Genomic DNA, 22,696 nt, shown 5'->3' on the forward strand with positions numbered 1-22,696 from the left:
TCTCCCTCTGCCTCTCTCGCTGTCTCTCATGAATAAATAAATAAAATCTTAAAATAAATAAATAAATACATAAAATCTTTTTTTTTTAAAGATTTTATGTATTTATTTGACAGAGAAAGACACAGCGAGAGAGGGAACACAAACGGGGAGTGGGAGAGGGAGAAGCAGACTCCCCGCCGAGCAGGGAGCCCGATGCGGGACTTGATCCTGGGACTCCAGGATCATGACCTGAGCCGAAGGCAGTCGCTTAACCAACTGAGCCACCCAGGCGCCCAATACATAAAATCTTAATAAAAAAAAAAGGACATGGTCGTGGTGCCTGGCTGGCTCAGTAGGAGGAGCATGTGACTCTTGATCTCAGGGTCATGAGTTTGAGCCCCATGTTGGGTGTAGAGATTACGTAAATGCATGAATAAATAAACTTAAGAAAAAATAAGGACACGGTCATCCTGGATTAGGGCCCACTCACATCACCTCAACTTAACCTGATCATCTGCAAAGACCCTATGTCAAAATAGTCAAATTCACAAGTCCTGCGGGTTTAGGACTTCGACATGGAGACAGGATGATGTTAGGACACAACTCAACCCACAACAGAGATGAGCTGCATTGATGTCTGAAACTTATCTTTTGTACGCATCAAAACATGAAATGGATCGATGGAAGGAGGGAGGGAAGGCCAGATGGAGAAATATGTGCTAGATCAAGTGGAGTACGATGTTAATAATAGAGTGGAGGTTGAGAGGGAGGTTATTTGCATGTTCACTGTACAGATGTTTCAACTCTGAATATTTAGAAATTTTCATAATAAAATGTTGGGGTAGAAACTTGGTGATGGGCATGAAATAGTCTGATGAGGACAGCTTGCTTTAAAATAATCCAGTAGGGGGGGTGCCTGGGTGGCTCAGTCGGTTAAGCCTCTGCCTTCGGATCAGGTTATGATCCCAGGGTCCTGGGATCAAGCCCCACATCGGGCTCTTTGCTCAGTGGGGAGCCTGCTTCTCCCTCTCTCTCTGCCTGCCGCTCTGCCTACTTGTGTTCTCTTTCTTTGTCAAATAAATAAAATCTTAAAAATAATAATAATAAAGAAAAAAAAAGTGCCCTGGTGTGTGGGGGGGATGGACTGTGTGTGGCCAGGATGGAAGCAGGGAGAGTCGTGAGGGACATCACTGCAAGATTCTGGGTAAGAGATGATGGTGATGGTGGTCTGCATGGGGTGAGAGAGTGGCGACAGAGGGAGCTGGCTGACTTCAGATGTGTTCTACCCTTAGTTTGGGGTGAGGGACAGGGAAGGCTTCTGGCAAGAGTGCCTGGGGGAATCATGGAGGGCCCATTTGCCCAAATGGGAAGACTGGGGATGAATACAGTTTTTCTGGAGAAAATCAAGAGTTGGTTTGCTGAGGCCAGATTCTTAGAAGTTATTGCTGGTTCAATCCATGAAATCCTTGAGAGCCCTTGGGGTTTCCTCTTAATGCTCCATCTTAAAGCCAAAAAGGGTCTGCTCAAAGCTCATTAGACCCCCCCATATGTGGACTTGTTCGTAGTCTGGTCTTAAAACCTAACAGTAGGTAAGCCTCTGAGCTCCTGAACCCCATCATGATCTTGCTCAAATCAGCCCTGTAATTGTTTTTAATTTTTAAAAAAGATTTTATTTATTTATTTATTTGGCAGGGAGAGACAGAGCGAGAGAGGGAACACAAGCAGGGGGAGTGGGAGAGGGAGAAGCAGGCCTTCCGCAGAGCAGGGAGCCTGACGCAGGGCTCGATCCCAGGACCCTGGGATCATGACCTGAGCCGAAGGCAGAGGCTTAACAACTGAGCCACCCAGGTGCCCCTGTTTTTAATTTTTTTTTAAACTGTCCTATAATTCTATGCTGTCCAAGTTCACAGCCATGATCAATGGCCTGTGGCTACTAAGTGCTACAATGTGGTGAGTCTCAACCAAGATGTGCTATAAATAGAAAACACAGATTTCAAAGATTTAGGAAAATTAGGGACACCTGGGGGGCTCAGTCAGTTAAGCGTCTGCCTTTGGCTCAGGTCATGATCCCAGGATCCTGGGATCTAGCCCCGCGTCAGGCTCCCTGCTCCGCGGGAGGCCTGCTTCTCCCTCTCCCACTCCCCCCTGCTTGTGTTCCTTCTCTCCCTTTGTCTCTCTGTCAAATAAATAAATAAAATCTTTAAAAAAAAAAAGGCATGGGAAAATTAAAATGGCAAATATGTTGCAATGACAATATTTGGGTATATTAGGTTAAATACAATATATTATTAAAATTATATATTAAAATTAATTTCACCTTTTTGAAAACTTTTCTAAAAAATGTGGCTGGAGTAAATTGAAAATTATATATGTGGCTCCCACTGTATTTCTATTTGTATGTACTGCTCTAATTCAACAGGGTTTAGCACATGAGTTCCTTGGGGGCCGGGGGGGCATGTGTGCCCCCACACAGGATTAAACAATCCCAGGTTTTCCAGAAGGTTAAATTGGCCTTCCCAATCTGACTCCCTATTAGAACTTTGCTTTAGGCCCAGTCTTAAAAATTAAGTTTTAGCTACCTCATGGGCTCTGGAGTTGGGTGTGTGTGGCGGGAGGACTGAGTTCCCCCACCTATCTATGACACGACCTTATTTCTTTTCTTTTTAAAAGATTTTATTTATTTATTTGACAGAGAGAGATAGCGAGAGCAGGAACACAAACAGGGGGAGTGGGAGGGAGAAGCAGGCTTCCAGCAGAGCAGCAGGGAGCCTGATGCAGGACTCGATCCCAGGGTCCTGGGATCATGACCTGAGCTGAAGGCAGCCACTTAACGACTGAGCCAGGCAGGTGCCCCTACAGGACCTTATTTCAGGACATCCTTCCCCCCAACACACTGACAAACCAGAGTTAACTCCATCTGGCCCCAGGGCTCTGGGTGAAGGGTGGAAGGTGGTGGGTGACAGCGAGGTGGAAAGTTGAGGCAGGGAAGACACACTTGGACGCACTTTTCTGCTCTTGGGACTCTCCATGTCTCTCATCATCACATCCCTCAAAAAGAGGACAAGTTCAAACCCCATTACTAATATATATTTTTAAAAGTATTATCCTTAGGGAGAAAGTTGTTTTTTTTTTTTAAGATTTTATTTATTTATTTGACAGAGAGAAACACAACACAAGCAGGGGGAGTGGGAGAGGGAGAAACAGGCCTCCTCCCATTGAGCAGGGATGTATGGCTGGATTAGGGGCTCCATCCCAGGACCCTGGGATCATGACCTGAGCTGAAGGCAGATGTCTAATGACTCCCATCCAAGAGCCCTGGGAGAAAGTTTCTTCCCCATGTCATGAGTGGGTCCCTCCAGTCCTTTCAATGCTTAATGTATCTTTCCATGAAAAGGACTTTTTCCAACTCACATTCCTATTAATTGTTTGTTGTTTTTAACGGGCTGCTGTCTGTTCTTTAGAGGAAGACAGCACCCCCAGCCCATATTAGGAATGGACTCTCCTGGTCACTAAAACAGCTGAGCATGTCCTTCCTCCTAGAACCCAGAATGATTTCCCCAAGACCCATGGAAACCCAAATGGACAACCGATCCATTAAACCCGGAAGGCATGCCTCGGCTCTTGTCCTGGTCCCCATCCCGTCCCTACCCTCCCCCCTCCGGGATTCAGAGTGGAAGTTCACAGGATCCAGGACACTCCCTTAAGGCTCGTTCCAAGAATACTAGACTTCTGAGATTAGAAAAGTGATGTGGGGTTTAGTTCCTCTAAATAACAGAAATGGACTCAAGTTCCCTTTGCCCCAAATTTCTCAGTAGCCGGGGGCATCATAGTTCCTGAGGCTTTGCCTTCCCCAAAACCAATCAAAGAGGGTCTAGGGGTGCTAAGGGTGGTGGTCTGGCCAAACCAACAGATTCATCTTCCTTTTAACCAGCGTTCTTCAGTACCAGGTCCCATTTTTTTTTTAAAGATTTTATTTATTCATTTGAGACACACACAGAGAGAGAGAGAGAGAGAGAGAGAGAGCATGAGCAGGGGGAGAGGCAGAGGGAGAGGGAGAGGCAGGCTCCCCACCGAGCCAGGAGCCCAATGTGGGGCTCGATGTGGGGCTCGATCCCAGGACGCTGGGATCACGACCTGAGCCAAAGGCAGACGCCTAACCATCTGAGCCACCCAGGTGCCCCACCAGGTCCCATTCTTGCTCAGGAGGAACTCCCAAGTTTGGTGGAGGAGCGATTCACGATTTTGATTTGATAACTGTAGAATGGCGTTATGGTTACAAAACAAAACAAAACAAAACCAAAACCAAAAAACATTGTATATTGGAAAGTGGTTAAAAAACAAAATATAGTTTAAATCCCCTCTGTCATTCTGAGCTGTGTCACCTTGGGCAAGTAAGTCATGCAACCTCTCTGGACCTCAGGTTTAAGGTCTGCCTAATGGGGCTAGATTTAAATTACTGTTTCCTCGGTTCTGAGAAATTAGGTTTCGACATCTCAGCCGCTAGACACGGGAGGGGGAGGGGTAAGGGAAGACTTCCTGGCAGATTTAAGGAGCCGGGGGTGGAAGAGAGAAGGGAGAAAGGGAAACAGGGGGACGCTTGCGCAGTAAACACCTCACATTTTCTTGCCCCTCCCAACCACTTCTCTGCAGCAGGGAATTGCAGGCGACGCTCCACCTATCCTAGCCCAGCTGAGTGACAACCCCCGTTTCCCTTCCTTCTCTACCTATGATCTCCCTTCTCCCGCCCCCACAACCGCCCAGTTGGGGGCGGGAATAGAGCAAATCTGGCGAATCCGCGGCGCCTGCGTGGGCTATCTGCCTGCTCATTGGTCAGGATCAACGCAAGTCCCGCCTGCCCGAGCCCACTCCCCCGCCTCCCTTCATGTCAATCCCTCCCTTCGCCGGATCCAATTAGCATCGGACCCGGCCGCACGGAGGGGGCGGTCCCACCGCACGTACCCGAACTCCTCCCGTCTCTCGGGCAACGCCCCTTCCCCCCCTTCCTACGAACGGAAATAGCGGGCCACTGGGCCAATCGTAGCAGCGTGCCTTTGTCCAGCGGCCAATGAGAGAGGACGCGGGGGGGAGGGTGAGCCCGAGTCTGAGCGGCAGTAATCCGAGCCAATGGGAGGCTGATAGCTCAGGACGGCGGACGGGAGGGGAGGGGCCGGGGGCGGAGCCGCGGCCTGCCGCCCGCCCGCCCGCCCGCCAACCCGCCCTCCCCCCCGGCCGGCTGGGCTCCTCCGCGCTGCTTGGGGTCCTTTCCTCCCGGTCCCCGCCTGCCAGCCCCCGCCGCGCTGTGCCCTGCCCGGCCAGGCCTGGAGCCGACACCACCGCCATCATGCCGGCCGTCTCCAAGGGCGATGGGATGCGGGGGCTCGCGGTGTTCATCTCCGACATCCGGAACTGTGAGAGCGCGGCCGGGAGACGCTGGAGGGAGGGGGAGCGTGGAATTGAGGCGCCCGGGGGTTACAGAGGGGCCCGGGGCATAGAAAGCCATTGCGGTCGTAGAGGGAGAGGATAGAGAGGCCCCGGGGGAACTTTAGGGTGGGGGGAATGGAGGGACTTAGGGTGTCATAGAGTGCCTCTTGAGGTGACGACACGGAGTGGCTAGAGGCGTCCGGGAGGGTCTTAAAGGAGAGGAGGCTAGTACAGTCTCAGGACTGGGGACATAGAGGTGTCCCCCGGGAATGATAGAAAGGCTTGGGGAACCTATTAGCGACGGGGTTAGAGAAATCCCTGATGTCGATAGAAAGGGAAGGAGGTGCATGGGTGCGGGGGTACCCTGTGGAGCGATACAGTGGGAGAGAGCCAGAGGGGACCGGGAGAACGTATAACCCAGGAAGCATAATGGGGCCAGGCTTTGAGGGCCTGGCTGAGGGGGTGTCAGAGAGGGGAAGGGGCTAGGTAGGTCACTGAGGCTCCTGGCTAGTGCACAGAGAGGGCCTGGGAGTAATAGAAAGTTCCGGGGGGTTGGGGAGGAGAGATGGGAAGGTGGGGGACTATAGCGGGACCCTGATGAGGGACAGAGGGGCTCCAGGATGGAGGATGGCTTAGGAGACATGGAGGGCAGTGGAGAGTGGGCTAGAAGGGTCGCTAAAGGGAGAGGAGGAGTCAAGGAACACAGAGGAGAGGTGCTGCAGGTGGAGGGCTCTTGGGAAAACCTGAGACAGGAAGCTGGAGGCCTGGAAAGAAGAGATTATAAAGTGGGGGTTTGGGGAATGTGCCAGAAGGGGGAAAGCCCGGAGCTCAAAGAAGGGCCCAGGGAGCCTTAGGTATTTGCGGGGAAGAGATCTGGAAAGCTGGGGGTTGGGGAAGCCTGGTCCCAGAGAGAGGTCAAAGGTCAGGGATCACGCCAATCTGAATCTGGAGCCCTCTCCCACCTGACCACATCAATATGGGGACAGTGATCATCAGCAGGAAGGATTGTCGTGACGAGGAGAGACCTGGTGCCAAGTCAGCTCCCAACTCCTGGGAGTGGGTGTTGGTGTTCGGAGCCGCCAAGAGCTTCGGAAGCTATATCTGCATGGGCTCTAGGGTCAGCAAGACCTGGGTTTGAGTTGGGGCACTGTCACTCCCTAGCCATGTGACCTTGAGTGGGGGACTTCACCTCTGATTTCCTCATCTGTCAGGAGGGACTGCCGATTGCACCTTCCTGATGAGGTTGTTGTGATAATGTATGTGACTGAGGCCTTTTGCACATTCCAGGCACTGGACGGTCTTGGCTGTTGTTTTTGTCATTCGCTGGATTTGACACATGGCCTCTGTTAGATGCCCAGAGATTATCTTAGAGTTTAGTAGGTCTGAAAGGACCTGGCACGTAGTAGGTGCTCAGTGAATGAGAGGGGTGGAAGCCGTTGGGTATCAGGTGGAGAAGAGATGTTATGGTTGTTATGGAAAGAGGTGAGCAAGGAGGGGCTGTGGCTTAGGTGGGGGGCCAGCTGTTAGGAGTAGGTGCGCCTTGCCCCTGATGCCTACCAGTTATGTGAAGCGAGGTGACTCTGGGCAAGTCATTTAACCTCTCTGAGGCTCAGTTTTCTCTCTTTCTTTCTTTCTTTTTTTTTTTAAGATTTATTTATTTAGAGAGAGAGATCACGAGTGGGAGGGGCAGAGGGAGAGGGAGAGAGAGAATCTCAAGCGACTCTGCACTGAGCACAGAGCCTGACGCGGGGCTCAGTCTCACAACCCTGAGGTCATGACCTGAGCGGAAATCAGGAATCAGGAGTTGGCTGCTCAACCCAGGCGCCTCTGAGGCTCAGAGTTCTTGTCTGCAAACTCCCCTGATAATAGCATCTTGTCTCTGAAGGTTCATTCATTCATTCATTCAACAAATAGTTTTTGATCACTACTTTTTGACACTGTACCCAGGACTGGGCTACAACAGTGAACAAGAATCCCTGGTTTGGGAACACCTAGGCCATGAGGGACATAGAAAATAAACACAGGGGCGCCTGGGTGGCTCAGTCGTTAGGCATCTGCCTTCGGCTCAGGTCATGATCCCGGGGTCCTGGGTTCGAGACCCGCATCGGGCTCCCCGCTCGGCGGGAGGCCTGCTTCTCCCTCTCCCACTCCCCCTGCTTGTGTTCTCTCTCTTGCTGTGTCTCTCTCTGTCAAATAAATAAATAAAATCTTTAAAAAAAAAAGAAAAGAAAAGAAAATAAACACAGAACGACAATAAATGATACCATGTCAGAGGGTGACCGGTAGTGTGAAAGAAAGGAAGGAAGGAAAGATGAGGAGGGATCAGGATTGAGATGGTGCTTGGGTAGGCCCTCACCAAGGAGGTGACATGTGAGTAGACTTTTGAGTTAAGTGAGGGAACAGGCCCTGCAGATTTTGGAGGGAAGGGCAGTCCAGGCAGAGGAATGGTTTGTTCAAAGGTCCTGGGGTTGCAGCATGTTTGGCGTGTGTTCCAGTAAGAGCCAGGGGACCCATGTGGCTGGAGCTGAGGGGGAGAGGGCAGGAGATGAGGACAGAGAGGGGACAGGGATGGTGAAGGGCTTTACGGGCCTTAGAGAGCACTCTGGCCTTTCTCTGGGTGAAATGAGAGCGGCAGGAAGGTTTAGAGCACAGGAGGGACGTGAGCTGATTGATGTTTTAAAATACTTGCTCTGCTGCCATGAAGAGAACAGACTCAGGAGGTAGTGGCAGAAGCAGGCAGATAATTAGGGGCTGCTGCAGGCATCCGGGTGAGCGATGGTGTTGGCTTGAGTGGGGTGAGAAGTGAATGGTGAGAAGTGGTTGGTTTGGGTACAGATTTTGAAGGATTTGCAAGGGGATTGGATGATGGGGGTGGGGAAGGAACGAGAAGACAGGTCGGCATCACTGCAGGACCCCCGAGGGGAGACTCTGACTTGGGGCCAGTAGAGGTAATTTGGCCACATGAGTTGGGGCTAGAGAATCAGGGATTCCTCCTGTTCTTCGTCTTCCCATCAAGTGAATGTCGAATGACTCATGTGTTTCAAACCTTATAGAGGGTGTGGGGGACACAGTGGCGAACAAGACAGGTCTGTCTGTGTCCCTGTGAAGCTCCCAGCCCCATGAAGGAGACAGGTACTGATAAAAAGCGTAGCCGTCCTTCTCACAAACACGTGTATACAGATGTTCATAGTAGGGTCAGTCACCATAGCCCCACAATGGAAGCAGACAACCCAATGTCCATCATCGGGTGAATGGATGTACAAAATGGGGTCTGCCACACAATGGAATATTATCAAGCCGTTAAAAAGAATGACACACTTGGTGCACCTGGGTGGCTCAGTTGGTTAAGCATCTGCCGTCAGATCGGGTCATGATCCCAGGGTCCTGAGATCGAGGCCCCTGTTGGGCTCCACGCTCAGCGGGGAGTCCGCTTCTTCCTCCCCCTCTGCCCCACCCCCTGCTTGTACTCTGTCTCTCTCTCAGATAAATAAATAAAATGTTTAAAAAGCCGGGGCGGGGGGCACCCTGGGTGGCTCAGTCAGTTAAGCTTCTGACTTGGGCTCAGGTCATGATCCTGGAGTCCCGGGAGGAGTCCTGTGTCAGCCTCCCTGTGTCAGGCTCCCTGTCAGGGAGTCTGCTTCTCCCTCTCCCTCAGCTCCTACCCCCTGCTTGTGTTCTCTCTCTCAAATAAAATTAAAAAAAATAATAAAATAAAGAATGACACACACTACAACATGGATGAACTGTGGCGAAAGCCTCGTTCTAAGTGAAAGGAGCCAGACACAAAAGGCCACATATATGATTTCATTTGCATGAGATGTCCAGAACAGGCAAATCCATAGAGATAGAAAGTAGGTTAGTGGCCACCTAGGGCTGGGTAGGGGGTGGTGGAATGTGAAGAGACTGCCAGTGAGTGTCGGGTTTCTTTTTGGGGTGATGAGAATGTTCTGGAAATAGATCGTGGTGATTGTTGCACGAGACTGTGGATATACCGAAGACCACTGATTTGCACACTTTAGAACGGTGAACTTTATGGTATGTGAATTGTATCTCAATTTTTTGTTATAAGAGGAAAAAACTTGTAGCTGTCCTAAGTCCAGTGAGAGAGAGGGCCACAGTGTTGAGAGAATGAAGACTCTGTCTGGTTGCATTGCTCAGACAATGCGGCAGAGTTTGCCAGGCCAGGGGAGGGGGGGAAGAGCTGCAAAGGCAGAGGGACAGCCATGCAAAGGTCCTGAGGCCCAGCGGAGACTGAGCTGAGGCCTATGTGCCTGGTGCACAGGAGGATGGGGTGGGATCTGATGTCAGGTGGGTGGGCAGAGGCCACGTTGGTGTTTGTCCTGAGAGCACTAGGGAAGGTTTCAAGCAGGAGCGAGGGAAAAGGCCTGACCGGTGTGGGTGAGCCAGTGCTCAGAGACAAGCAGGTGGAGGAAGGGGAGGGTTGTGGAAGCATCTTGCTGGAGAATCTGAAGGCATAGTGGAGTTCAGAGGAAAGACTGTAGAAGGAGGTGAAAGGCAGGCTTTGAGAAGGAGGGCAAGGAAGGGCAAATTCTGCAGATAAGGGGAAAGGTTTGGCCTGGGCCTAGCCTGAGGGCATGGTCCTGCGCTGTCTTGAGTGGGGAATCTGCTTCCTAATCACTTAATCTGACCAGGAGCTTCCAGGGCCCAGGCTGGGGCTGTCTGGCTGTCTCCTGTCTAGGGCCCCAGCTCCCCGCAGGCCTGAGGAGAGTTTGTGAGGGAGTGAACAGGAAGGGGGGTGCTGGGTTGCCACAGTGCCCTGAGCTCCTCCGTTAGGGTACATCCTACTCCAGATTGTGACCCATTCCTTTTGTGACTTCTCCCCCAGGCCCGTGAGCACAGGCCCTGCTCTGATCCCTCCCTGGGTCCCCAGGTCTGCAGACACTGGGACCTGGCCCACGGGAATCCTCAGGAGACGTTTGCTAGTTGAAAGAATAAGTGAATGAATGAATGAATGAATGAATGAATGAATGAATGAGCAAACAAACCAGTCTTTATTGATGAGCACTGATTGAGTGCTAGACATTACTCTAAGTAATGGGATTGCAACAGTGAACAAAAGTCCCTCTCAGTGGTGCTCATATTCTAAGGGGAAACGGATCAGTACACAAGTAAATATATAGTATTCAGATGTACAGACAGGTGGTGGGGGCGGGGGGGGTGAGAGGACATAAAGCAGGAAAGGGGTATGGGGACAAAGTTAGGGATAATGCTGTTCTATAAGCTGGTCAGAGAGTCTCTTGCTGAAAAGGTGACACTGGAGCAAAGAATCAAATCTGGTGGGTGAATTAGGCCTGCATAGATCTGGAGGAGGACATTCTTGGCAGCCTGTGCAAAGGCCCTGAGGCAGGACTGTGCTAGGAGGAATTCGAGGAGGAGGAGCAGGAAGAGGAGGCCACTGATGATGGGGAGGGTAGGAGTTGTGGTCAGAGAGGGAACTAGTGGATCTGTAGGGCCTGGAGGATGACCGTGAGGACGTCGCTTTTAGTCTGAGCCAGATGGGAGCCATGGAGGGATTTGGAGAACGGAAGGGACAGGAGTCCTCTGGCCACTGTGGAGAGACCAAAAAGAATGAGTCTCACTTCAGTGGTTCCCCAACATTAGTGTGCCACTGGGGGCCCCCCACCCTGCCCCAGGCCCTGCACTTTAAGGAACGGGCTTTAGGTTGTGAGTATGCACTAGATGCTGATGATAGACAGCCCCAGGCCTGGCCTCACCCCCTTCTGTGTCATCTAGTGCACCGGCCCACAGTCTGCATTCAGCACCTTTCCTGTGCCGGGACGATTCTGAACCATGGGGATGCCCCCTGGGAATGAAGCAGCCCCACATCGCTGCTCTGGGGGTGCTGCATTCTGACCGGAGGCCAGACGGGAGGGCTGACAAATCGGCATGTACACCCTTCCCTTAACCCTTCAGGTGGCAGGCCGCCGCTCAGGGATGGTCTTTGCAGCTGCGTTCATTTTGCAGCTGGTTGTTCCAGGAGCCTGTTTTCTCTCTCGGGTGGTGATGACTTTGATAACACGAATACCGTCTGACCCAGCAAGCCGGATATGGAAGCTTCAGTTTTCCAGTAGCCACATTACTGAAGTAAAACCGGTGAAATCAGTTTTCATGTATTTTATTTACACCAGTACATTCACCGTGTTGTTTGAATGTGTAATCAATATTTTCAGAATTATTCATGAGACAGTTTTATGTGCCTTTCTCAATGAGGCCACATTTTCATTGGGAACGCTTGCTCTGTATTTAAGAGTTCGCAAACTTCAAGAGTTAAAAAAGTAGATTCACAGAGTACTTGGGTTGTTCCAAACATACCTTGCGGTGACTGAACTGAGAATTGGTTTTTAATTTTAAATTTATGGAGGATACAGATTTCATCCCTCAGCAGCACCAACCGTGTGTCAGGTGCCTGGTAGCCCCATGTGGCCCGTGGCTCCCACATTGGGCAGTGCAGGCCATCGTCTTCTGGATTTTATAGTGGTCCAGAGTTAATAGGCATCAGCTTCCAGAACTCTCTTTGAGTACTCTGGGCAGTGGGACTCCTGTGGGAGACACAGCACGGGGGGGGGGGGGGGTCCTAGAAGAGAGGAACATTTGTTTTATTTATTTATTTATTTATTTATTTTATTTATTTATTTTTTAAAGATTTTATTTATTTGACAGAGAGAGAGATAGCGAGAGCAGGAACACAAGCAGGGGGAGTGGGAGAGGGAGAAGCAGGCTTCCCACCGAGCAGGGAGCCCGATGTGGGACTCGATCCCGGGAGTCCGAAGGGATCATGACCTGAGCCGAAGGCAGACGCTTAATGACTGAGCCACCCAGGCGCCCCGAGAGGAACATTTGTTACCTTGTACTGTAAACAGTAGCTGTCTCTCAGTAAGGTACTGGACCCCCTTACCTGCTACCTCCATAAAAGGATGTCAGTCCCTCCAGGGTGGAGGAACCCGGGGTTTTTAGGATGCCTTTGGTGGCAGAGACAGGCCCACCTGATGTTGCAGCTTAGCGCCCACGCAGAGAAGGCTTTATGTCCCCTCACTAGCGGAAGCCCCGAGGTAGGGCAGGTCCTTGCTCAGCCATTCCTTGCCCTAGCCCGCAGCATGCCCTCTTTTCTACCCACACGCTCCTCACAACCACAGCTACCAGCAGAAGAGGGGCCTGCAGCCTCCTATGGCTCCCCAGCCCTCTGAGAAAAACCAGAAGAGGTCTGGGCCTGCCTGCTGTGCTAGTCTCCGGGCCTTTGCACGGCCTGGAGCACATTTCCCCTTATTTCTGCTTGGTCCAGTGCCGCTCCGAATGTTGATCCTCAAATCCCGGGAGCTGTGTACCAGGAAGACTTCCTCCCCTGGTCTGATTCCAGCCTCCCAGCCCCCATCACATTTGCCTCTGTCAAAGTAGTTGCTTGTCCCTGTCAGCCTCCTTTCCAATCCAGGAGCTACCCCAGCGCAGAGCTTGTGTGACTCATCCCTGAGCCTGGCCCAGGGAATGTTTGAGGATAAGAAATCCCTTTAAAATGCCCGGACATACTTGCATGCCTCCCGTGATGGTGAGCTCATCCCTTTATCGCTGGCTGGCCCTGAGTTCCTTCCATTAGCCCAGTTCTGTCCCAGCTGCCCTCAGCCCCTTTTTTCCATGTGTTATCCTCAGTAGCACCCATGTACTATCTCTGGGCACCCAGGCTACTGCTTGCCTCTGGATCTCTGCAGAGACTGTGCCCTCTGCTGGGATGCCCTCCCTCAAGGCTGCAGCCTCTTCTCTTCTGGAGACCTGATGCTTTCTTCTCTCTGTGAATTCTTTTTTTTTTTTTTAAGATTATTTATTTATTTATTTGAGAGAGCACAAGCAGGGGTTGGGGGGAGCGGCAGAGGGAGAGACAAAAGCAGACTCCCCACTGAGCAGGGAACCTGACGCGGGACTCAATCCCTCAGCAGCACCAACCGTGTGTCAGGTGCCTAACCTGCCGAAGGCAGACGCTTCACCGACTGAGCCACCCAGGCGCCCCTCTGAATACTTTTTTTTTTTTTTTTAAGATTTTATTTATTTGACAGAGAGAGACACAGTGAGAGCAGGAACACAAGCAGGGGGAGCGGGAGAGGGAGAAGCAGGCTTCCCGCTGAGCAGGGAGCCTGATGTGGGGCTCAATCCCGGGACCCTGGGATCATGACCTGAGCTGAAGGCAGCCGCTTAACCGACTGAGCCACCTGGGCGCCCCTAATTAAAGACTCTTTAAAGACAAAATATACACACACATACATATATTCTCTAAATATTCCTTAAATTGTCCCTATCTGCTTGATATAGTCTTTTGCATAGCTGATTGCTTCTCTATGAACATATATTTATATGTGATTTCGTGTACAAGTATAATAACTTACATCTGTATATGTACGTATATGGAGATAGTATATGTATTAAAAAGCCCACAGATCCTAAGTGTCAGGCTTGATGAACTTCTCCTGACTGAACACAGTTGCAGAATCGGCCCCCTGAGGCAGAAATGACATCCCCTCCTTGTGCACCCTCCCAGTCCCCTGTCCTCCCCGCCAAGGATAACTACACTCCCATCATCCAACACCATAGGTTAGTTTGCCTGCATCTCGAAGCTTTTAATAGTGGTTTAAACGAAGTCCAGAGAGTGCTCTAGCCTCAAATTCGTTGCTGTTCAAATGTCTGTCTCTCTGCAATAAAGTTTAAGCAGGTGCTTTGTAATATATGGTCCATTTATAATAGAGGATTTTTTTTGTCTGGTCCCTACACAACAGTTTTTTTTTTTTTTTTTTAAGATTTTATTTATTTATTTGAGACAGAGAGAATGAGAGACAGAGAGCATGAGAGGGAGGAGGGTCAGAGGGAGAAGCAGACTCCCTGCCGAGCAGGGAGCCCGATGCGGGACTCGATCCCGGGACTCCAGGATCATGACCTGAGCCGAAGGCAGACGCTTAACGACTGAGCCACCCAGGCGCCCCAATATATGGTCCATTTATAAGAGAGGATTTTTTTGGTCTGGTCCCTACACAACAGTTTTAAGGCGAGCACTTGAAACAGTTGTGGTCATCCTCAGGAATAGAACAGAGCGTGCACACTGGTTCCCAGGGCCCACCTTGCACCTTTGCCTGTCCCGGGCCGGCCCCCAGAGGGAGGCACTGCCATGTCCCATGTGCCAACCCCCACCCCACCCCACCCCCGCCACCACCCTCACCCAGGCCGTGGGTGCCTTCTGGCTGCCCTCACCCGGTGAACTGCTGCTAAACGCTCCTCACCTTTCGGAGCGCTCCTCAAATGTCCCCTCCTCCTGGCAGCCACCACCGAGGCCCCGGGTGGCCTGTCTCTGTGCATTTCACTCAGGTGTGGGGACAGGGCTCATTGCCTGTACCTTCTCAGGCCAGGAACCCCTGGGGGCAGATCAGAAGTTCCGGGGTGGCATGGGTTCTGGGTGCCCAGTGTCACCCCCACTCAGGCCTGGCCCACGGAGCTCGGGAGATGTGTCATTAATAAATGATCAGGTGGCCTCTGGGGCCACACAGGCCAATTCAAGCTCATCCCTGAGGAACTGGCCCTTCCTGGCCTGGGTCCCAGAGACCCTCTCCCACCCTCATCCCCGGGTCCTCCACCCCCTTCCTGAGGATGGAGAGCTGGTCGCTCTACACTTCTTAAGGCCCTTATTCACATCTTCATGCCTTTTCTGAGCTTGGCACTTGGTAGGCCCTTGGAACATGGAGTTGCTACCCAGAAAAGTGGCAAATGGTGGCCCTGCCCTCTAGGGGCTCCTTTTGTGGCCTGGGGGACAGGGGCAGACCCCGACACCCACAGCAGGTGCTCTGCTGGAGGGGACACAGGCCACGTGGGAGCCACACGTGTGGTTTTAACTTTAACCGTAGCCACACTGTTTGTAAACGGAGAAAGCAGCTGGAAAGCTTAATTTTACTCACATGTTTCCATAATCTGATACACCAAAATGTTGTCGTTTCGACACGTAATCAGTGTTTTTAAGTTTTCGATGAGATACTTTACGTTCTTTCTTTCTCCTCCTCGGTCTTCCAAATCCAGCGCGTCTTTGCCGCCTAAATCCCATCTCAGTTCGGAGCAGCCACATTTCAGGTGCTCAAGAGCTGCCTGGCTGGTGGCTGCTCTATTGGACAGTGCAGCCCAGGGCCCGCTTGGCACCGGTCAGGAGGTACTAATCAGAGGGGGCTTCCTGGAGAGAAGCTTGTGGCAGCTTCCCTGGAAGTTGGGAGTTGGCGGTGAGGCAGGATCTCTAAAGACGAGGAGAGCTCATACCCTCGCCTGTTCGCTCATTTGTTCATTGCAACGGCCTCCCAGGTGCCTGGCCACATGCTTGGGGATGCGGGTGACACGGCCATGGGTCTGAGCAGGCCTCTGCCCTTCAGATGACCAGACATTTATTAAGCACTTGCTGTATGCCAGGCATTGTGGTAGAAGCTCCCTCGTGATGCTCCTAATCTGAAGTGGGAGCCAAGGTTGGACAGTAAATCTAAATAAAATAGTTACAGGATGTGAAATGTACCAGGGAGGACTTTTTTTTTTTCTTCTTCTAATGGTGGAAACAAGTATAAGGCATTGGCTTGAAAGAACTGGTCAGAAAAGGCCTCTCGGGGGCGCCTGGGTGGCTCAGTTGGTTAAGCGGCTGCCTTCAGCTCAGGTCATGATCCCAGGGTCCTGGGATCAAGCCCCGCATCGGGCTCTCTGTTCAGCGGGGAGCCTGCTTCTCCCTCTCCCTCTGCCTGCTGCTTACCTTGCTTGTGCTCTCTCACTCTCTGTCAAATAAATAAATAAAATCTTTAAAAAAAAAAAAAAAAGCCTCTCAGAGGAGGTGACAAGAGCTGAGACCCAAGTGACAAGGAGATGACCTGAGAGATGGGCCCAGGCGGAGGGTGCAGCACCTACGGGACCCTCCCCGAGATAGGAAGGAACGTGGAGTGTCCACGGAGGCGGTGGAGGCCAGAGGGCCAGAACACACAGTAATGTAGGGAGGGGTGAGGGTGACATTGGTGGGGTGGCCAGGGCAGGGCCAGAGGGCTTGGTAGCCATGGGTGGGCTCCCCCCAAACAGGGAGGCGGAGAGGTCAGAGAGGAGGCTGCTGCAGGGTTCTGGGTGAGGAGGTTGTGGTGATGGTCCCGGTGTTCTGAAGGTCAAGCCGAGGGGACATGGCGTCGGCCCGAGTGAGGGGGTGGAGCGCCCGGGGTTCTGTTTGGACGAGAGTGAGCCGGGCAAGGACGAGATGGTGAAGTCGGGCTCCAGTGGAAGTGGGGGGGGTGGGGAGGGACACAGCAACCTGTGAGGGTGCCTGCGACCTAGTCACCGTCCAGTCAGATCGCCCTGACTTAGGTGTCTGGGCATCAAGGAGCACCAGGGGCCCAGGACCCGGCCCATGGGGTCAGGGAAATCCCTCTAGACTCATCCCTTAAGTGGATCTCGTCAGAAGTGTAGGAATGTCACAGATGAGTTCCAGGAGAGGTTGGCAGCCAGGAGATGGAAGAGGTGGGTCTGTGGGCCTGGCGGCCAAGGACTGAAGGATGGAAGGAGGGATCGGAAGAGAGGGGGCGAGCTCAGCACCCAAGGGTCTGGCCTGGCGACTTCATAACACTGGAGCAGGTCAGTGGGGATGTCGTAGGGGTGAGAGTCCTGGGGGACAGCTAGAAGGCAGCTGAGCTCTTCCTTCCTTCCTCCCTCCCTCCCTCCCTCCCTCCCTCCCTTCCTCCTTTTCACCTTCCCTCCCTCCCTTGTCACATATTTCTTGCCAGGCCAGTTCTGGGGGCTGGTGGTGGAGGCATAACCAGAGCTGTGGGTGGATACAGGAGTCCCCAGGGCCAGTACAGTTCAGGGACCAGAGTGAGAGGAGGAAGGAGGGAGCAAGTCAGGGATCACCTCACAGTGTGCCAGCCATCTCTGGGTTGGAAAGACCGATGAGCCATGGTTCTCACCTCTGTGAAGCTCCCAGCTAGAGATGGGGCCCACGCTTGGCCTCAGCCCCAGGGCCCAGGGCCCCAGGGTGGATGGAGTGTGCCCTTCCAGCTGGGAGAGGCCTTGCCAAGGAAAGAGAGCACAGGTAGTTCAACTGTCTGGGACCCTCATCACCTGCCCTGCCTTCTCCTCCCCAGGTAAGAGCAAAGAGGCAGAGATTAAGAGAATCAACAAGGAACTGGCCAATATCCGCTCTAAGTTCAAAGGTAGGCTGGAGGCCTAGAGTCCTGGGTCTGAGGGAGGAGGGGCTGGGGGCCTGGACCCCTGGGTCTAAAGGAGGAGGGGCTGGAGGCAGGACTCCTGAGTCTGAGGGAGGAGGGGCTAGGAACTGGGATACTTGAGACTTACAGGTATGATCCTTCCTCATTCTGTCTCCCCTTTCCTCCTTCCTCTGGCTCTAGGGGACAAAGCCTTGGATGGCTACAGTAAGAAAAAATATGTGTGTAAACTGCTGTTCATCTTCCTGCTTGGCCACGACATTGACTTTGGGCACATGGAGGCCGTGAACCTGCTCAGCTCCAACAAGTACACAGAGAAGCAGATAGTGAGTCTGGGGAAGAAGGGCTGGGGGCCTGGACTCCTGGGTCTGAGGGAGGATGGGGCTGGAAGTACAGACTCCAGGGTGGGAGGATTGGGGCCTACGATCCATTAACCACAAGCCTCCCAGCCCCCCCCCCCCCGCCTTCTCACCCAGGGTTACCTCTTCATCTCGGTTCTGGTGAACTCAAACTCCGAGCTGATCCGGCTCATCAACAACGCCATCAAGAACGACCTGGCCAGCCGCAACCCGACCTTCATGTGCCTGGCCCTTCACTGCATCGCCAACGTGGGCAGCCGTGAGATGGGCGAGGCCTTTGCCGCTGACATCCCACGCATCCTGGTGGCTGGGTGAGGCACTGGGGACCCAGGTGGGGTGGGGTTTGGAATGGAATAGACAAGGCCCAGCCAAGTGCAAGGGTCAGAAGATTGCGTCACCTGCCCAAGGTCTCTAGCCAGGACGTGGGGATAATACGGGGCTTAGATTCTGTTGGCAGCCCAATGGTTCTCTCTCCTCACTGAGCCGACTCAGTGGTGTGACACAGCCCCCCAACAGATCCAATGGGGGGTCTGTCGGATTAACTGACCTTGAAGATCTGGTATAAAAGAGGTGATAACCGTAAGTTCTGTTGGCAACAGCCCTCTGGAACTTCTGCATCTCGAGTCATTCACTCAAACATTTGTTGAGCCTCTGTTGTGTGCAGAGTGTTGTGCTGATTGCCAGGAATATAGTCATGACCAGAAATGGACATGGTCATCGTCTTCCCAAGCATTCATGGTCCAGAGTGGGAAATAAACATTGACTGAATAATTGCAGGGTGAAATGTACAGTTCCTCTTGGAACCGTGACATGGGGCACAGGAGCCCATAAGGACATTTAGTTAGAATCCTGACCTAGTCTGGGGGATCAGGGAGAGCTCCCAAGAGGAAGTGGCATCAGGCTGAGACCTGGTGAGGAGGAGTTGTTGGCTGTGGAGAGGGCAAAGGCATGGAAGGCACTGGGGTCAGCCTGTGTGATCATCCTGAGGCAGGGGGTCATTCGTCAAATATTTTTTGAGTACCTGCAATGTGCTGGGCCCTCTGATGGGTTTGGGGAGGCAGGAAAGAGAAGCAAGGACTATTGTGCCCACCCTCAGGAAGCTTACACCTTACAGGAAGCTTACATGAGAGGATACCCAAAGAGCAAACATATACATAAAAAGTAAGATGAGTTCAGATAGTAATAAATGCTATGAAGAAAACAAAACTGGGTAGTAGGGGGCAACGGGGTGAGAGGCGGTAGAAGCTACTTAGATACACTCATCAGGGAGGGTCTCTCCAAGAAGGTGACTTGTAATTAAGACTGGAATGATGAGAAGATAGTTATTTTAAAATGTTGGGGAGTGTCCGAAGCAAAAGGAGCAACAAGTGCAAAGGCCCTGAGGCATGAGCTTTCTATATTCAAGGAACCAAGAGATACTCTCTGTGGCTGGAGGGCAGTGAACAAGAGACAGAGTAAGGGGAGTTTGGATTTTATTCTAGTTGAAATGGGAGGAGTTGGTGTATTTTAAGTAGGCACGTGACATGATTGGCTTTGTATTTTTATTTATTTTTATTTTTTATTTTTTTAAGATTTTATTTATTTATTAGAGAGAGAGAGACAACAAGAGAGGGGACACAAGCAGGGAGAGTGGGAGAGGGAGAAGCAGGCTCCCCGCCAAGCAGGGAGCCCGATGCAGGACTCGATCCCAGGACCCTGGGATCATGACCTGAGCTGAAGGCTTAACGACTGAGCCACCCAGGCACCCCTGGCTTTGTATTTTTAAAAGATCACTCAGCTTGGTATGGGAGAAAGTACGACTTATATTTCTGGCAACATGGTGGACTCGATCCCTGACTAATGCTCTCGCTGAAACCTAATAATATAGGATAAAAGAGGAAAGGAACTATTCTTCAATGTATTCATGAGCTAGTGAGAGAATTAGGAGCACACAGGCCGCAAGCTAAGAGGGGCCTGGCACCTGGGGAGATGGGCAGAGGGCCAAAGCCAGATTTTGCTTAGAGGGTGAACCCAGATATTTGTCTGGGGGCCCTGCAGCGTCTGGGAACAGGATACAAAGCTTGTCTGAGGAGAGGCTCCAGAAACCACACTTCAAAGTGAGGGTGACCTAGAAATAAATCCCCTTGGGGACTATAAGCAAAATTACCCGTTTCAAACCTTGGCACAGAGCAGCCCACACACTGGTTTTCAGCCTGATTTTTCCCTACCTGGGTTATCTACAAATTCTTAAGCCAAACTTTAGTTGAAAGTGATTTAAGCTAGAGTAGCCCGGCGCCTGACAGAAGCAAGCAGGCCTTTTCTGGAGAAGCCTGCCTTCACCGCAGACGGAGCTCTAAGTCACATGTAACGCCCAGTCAGAAATCACTAAACACAGGCCGCATGGCACCATGAGGGAGAACCAGCAGAAAGGGGACTGAAAGTAACAGCTGAATTGGAATATTCATATAAGATGCGAAATAAATATGTTTAATATGTTTCAGTAACTGAGAAAACAATTTAAAAATAGAAGCGTAAGCAGATTTGAAAAAGAAATGGAGACATTTATTTAAGCGGTTTGGCTTAGCAGCAGGATAGACAGAGCCAAAGCAGAATTAGTAAACAGGAGGTAGAACTGAAGAAAGTAATCAGAATGCAGCCCAGAGAAACAGAGATGGAACATTCCAAGAGAGATTAAGAGTCATGGAAAGATGGAGAAGGTCTAACATAACACTATTTAGAGCATTAGAGGGACGCCTGGCTGGCTCAGGAGGTAGAACGTGCGACTCTTGATCTCAGGGTCGTGAGTTCAAGTCCCATGTTAGGTGCAGGGATTACTCAAAAAACTTTAGAGCTCTAGGAAGAGAGAATATGACAGAGGCGTTGTTTGAACGGATAACGCCTGAGAATGAAAGAGGCTGATCCTCAGAATCAAGTAGCTCAGGCAGAACTGGAGACTGGGGTGGGGATGGCGACAGAGAGACCACTGAGACGTCCACTGCCGTCCAGGTCAGAGCTGACGGGGGCTGGGGCCAGGGGTGTAGCCGTAGAGGTCGTCACTGGGTACGTTCCAGGACAGAAGCCGACGGGACGGATTACCGGGGGTGGGAAAGCAAGAGAGGGTGAGCTCGAATGGGTGGATGACGAAGCCTGGGGAGAAGCAGGGAAGTGAGAGGCAGGCCCTGAGCCAGGTTTGGCAGCGCTGGATGTGAGGTGCCTGGTGGACATCTGGGCAGAAACGTCCAGTAGGTGGCTGGACGGCAGGGAGCTGGGGCCGCAGAGGGAGTGTGGGAGAGACGGGCACAGAGTGACGGGCATAGAACTCGAGCCACACACACCTTCCACGGTTCTGGTCGCCACATCAGACAAAGTAAAAACAAACAGGTGAACCTTCTTTTAATATTTTAATTTAACCCGGTCCATCTAAAATATTTTCATTTTGACACCGGATCAACGTGAAAATTGTCCGATAATTGTCCATGTCATCACCACACGTGAGCGTAACGTACACACATGTTGTCTCTCAGTTTGGATTGGCCTCGCGTCCCGTGTCCATTAGCCACGTGTGGCTGGGGCCACCATACAGGACAGCATGGGATGGATGGTAATAAAGCCGCAGCCGGATGAAGTCCCTCGGGGAAGACATGAGAAGGGATGAGAAATGACCTAAGGCTAAGCCCCAGGGTGACCCAGTGTGTCCAGGTCTGGCCAGGGAGATGGGAGGGAAATGCAGAGTGGGCTGTGGCTCGGAAGCCGAAGAAACTCCGAGGATGGAGTGGTCAGTCGTGGCAAAACTGCGGCCACCCTGAGCGGGGAGAAGCCAAGAAGGAGGCCAGTATGACAAGACTTATCTGAGCAGAGGTGACACCCAGTTTCACACCAGGGAATGGATGCTGAGGTCTGGGCCAGGCTGGGGTTGTCTGAGCGCTCTGCGGACCTCTCTTGACACCCGAAACTTGGCCTTGACTGTGACTGGGGCATAGAGCAATATATTTTTTTAGGTAGATTTTTTTTTTTAATTATGATAAAATTCACATAACATCACGTTCACTGTGTCAACAGTTTACAGTGTACAATTCAGTGGTCTTTTTTTTTTTTAAAGATTTTATTTATTTATTTGAGACAGAATGAGAGAGAGTGAGCACATGAGAGGGGGGAGGGTCAGAGGGAGAAGCAGACCCCCCGCCGAGCAGGGAGCCCGATGCGGGACTCGATCCCGGGACTCCAGGATCATGACCTGAGCCGAAGGCAGTCGCTTAACCAACTGAGCCACCCAGGCGCCCACAATTCAGTGGTCTTTAGTATATTCACATTGTTGTGCAGCCACCACCACTAATCACCCCAAAAAGAAGCCCGGAACTCCTTAGTAGCTCACGCCCATTGCCTTTCCCTCTAGCTCCAGTCAGCCACTCATCTGCTTTGTGTTTCGTTGGTTTTGCCTATTCTGGACATTTCAGATAAATGGAAGCATGCGATACGTGGCCTTTTGTGTCTGGCTTTTCACTCGGCATAACGTTTTCGAGGTTCTTCCATGTTGTATGCAGACGTACTTCTGTCCTTTTTTATGGCCCGGTAATAATATTCTGCTGTCTGGAGGAAGTGTGTTTTAGTTATCCATTCATCAAAAAGGTTCCTTTTGACTCTTGTGAATAATGTGCAAATACATTGTGTGAACTTTGTTTTCAGTTCTTATGGGTAGATGCCTGTGCGCGGAATTGCTGGGTCATGTGGTATCACAGCTTTTTT

General features: G+C 51.6%; 1 protein-coding gene across 2 annotated transcripts in view; it reads left to right on the forward strand.

Moving 5' to 3' along the window:
* The first annotated feature begins 5,188 nt into the window (after positions 1 to 5,188).
* The window catches only part of AP2A1 (adaptor related protein complex 2 subunit alpha 1), a 31,755-nt gene continuing 14,247 nt past the window's right edge, over positions 5,189 to 22,696 (forward strand). For both annotated transcript variants that reach the window (XM_034986979.1, XM_034986980.1), the window contains exons 1-4: positions 5,189 to 5,387; positions 17,535 to 17,603; positions 17,799 to 17,941; positions 18,092 to 18,285. In XM_034986979.1, coding sequence (XP_034842870.1) covers positions 5,321 to 5,387; positions 17,535 to 17,603; positions 17,799 to 17,941; positions 18,092 to 18,285 — 473 coding nt within the window. In that variant the 5' untranslated portion in view covers positions 5,189 to 5,320. The remainder of the gene's footprint in view (positions 5,388 to 17,534; positions 17,604 to 17,798; positions 17,942 to 18,091; positions 18,286 to 22,696) is intronic.

Source organism: Mirounga leonina, unplaced genomic scaffold (genome assembly GCF_011800145.1).
Source record: "Mirounga leonina isolate KUSES-001 unplaced genomic scaffold, KU_Mleo_1.0 Mir_376, whole genome shotgun sequence".
NCBI lineage: Eukaryota > Metazoa > Chordata > Mammalia > Carnivora > Phocidae > Mirounga > Mirounga leonina.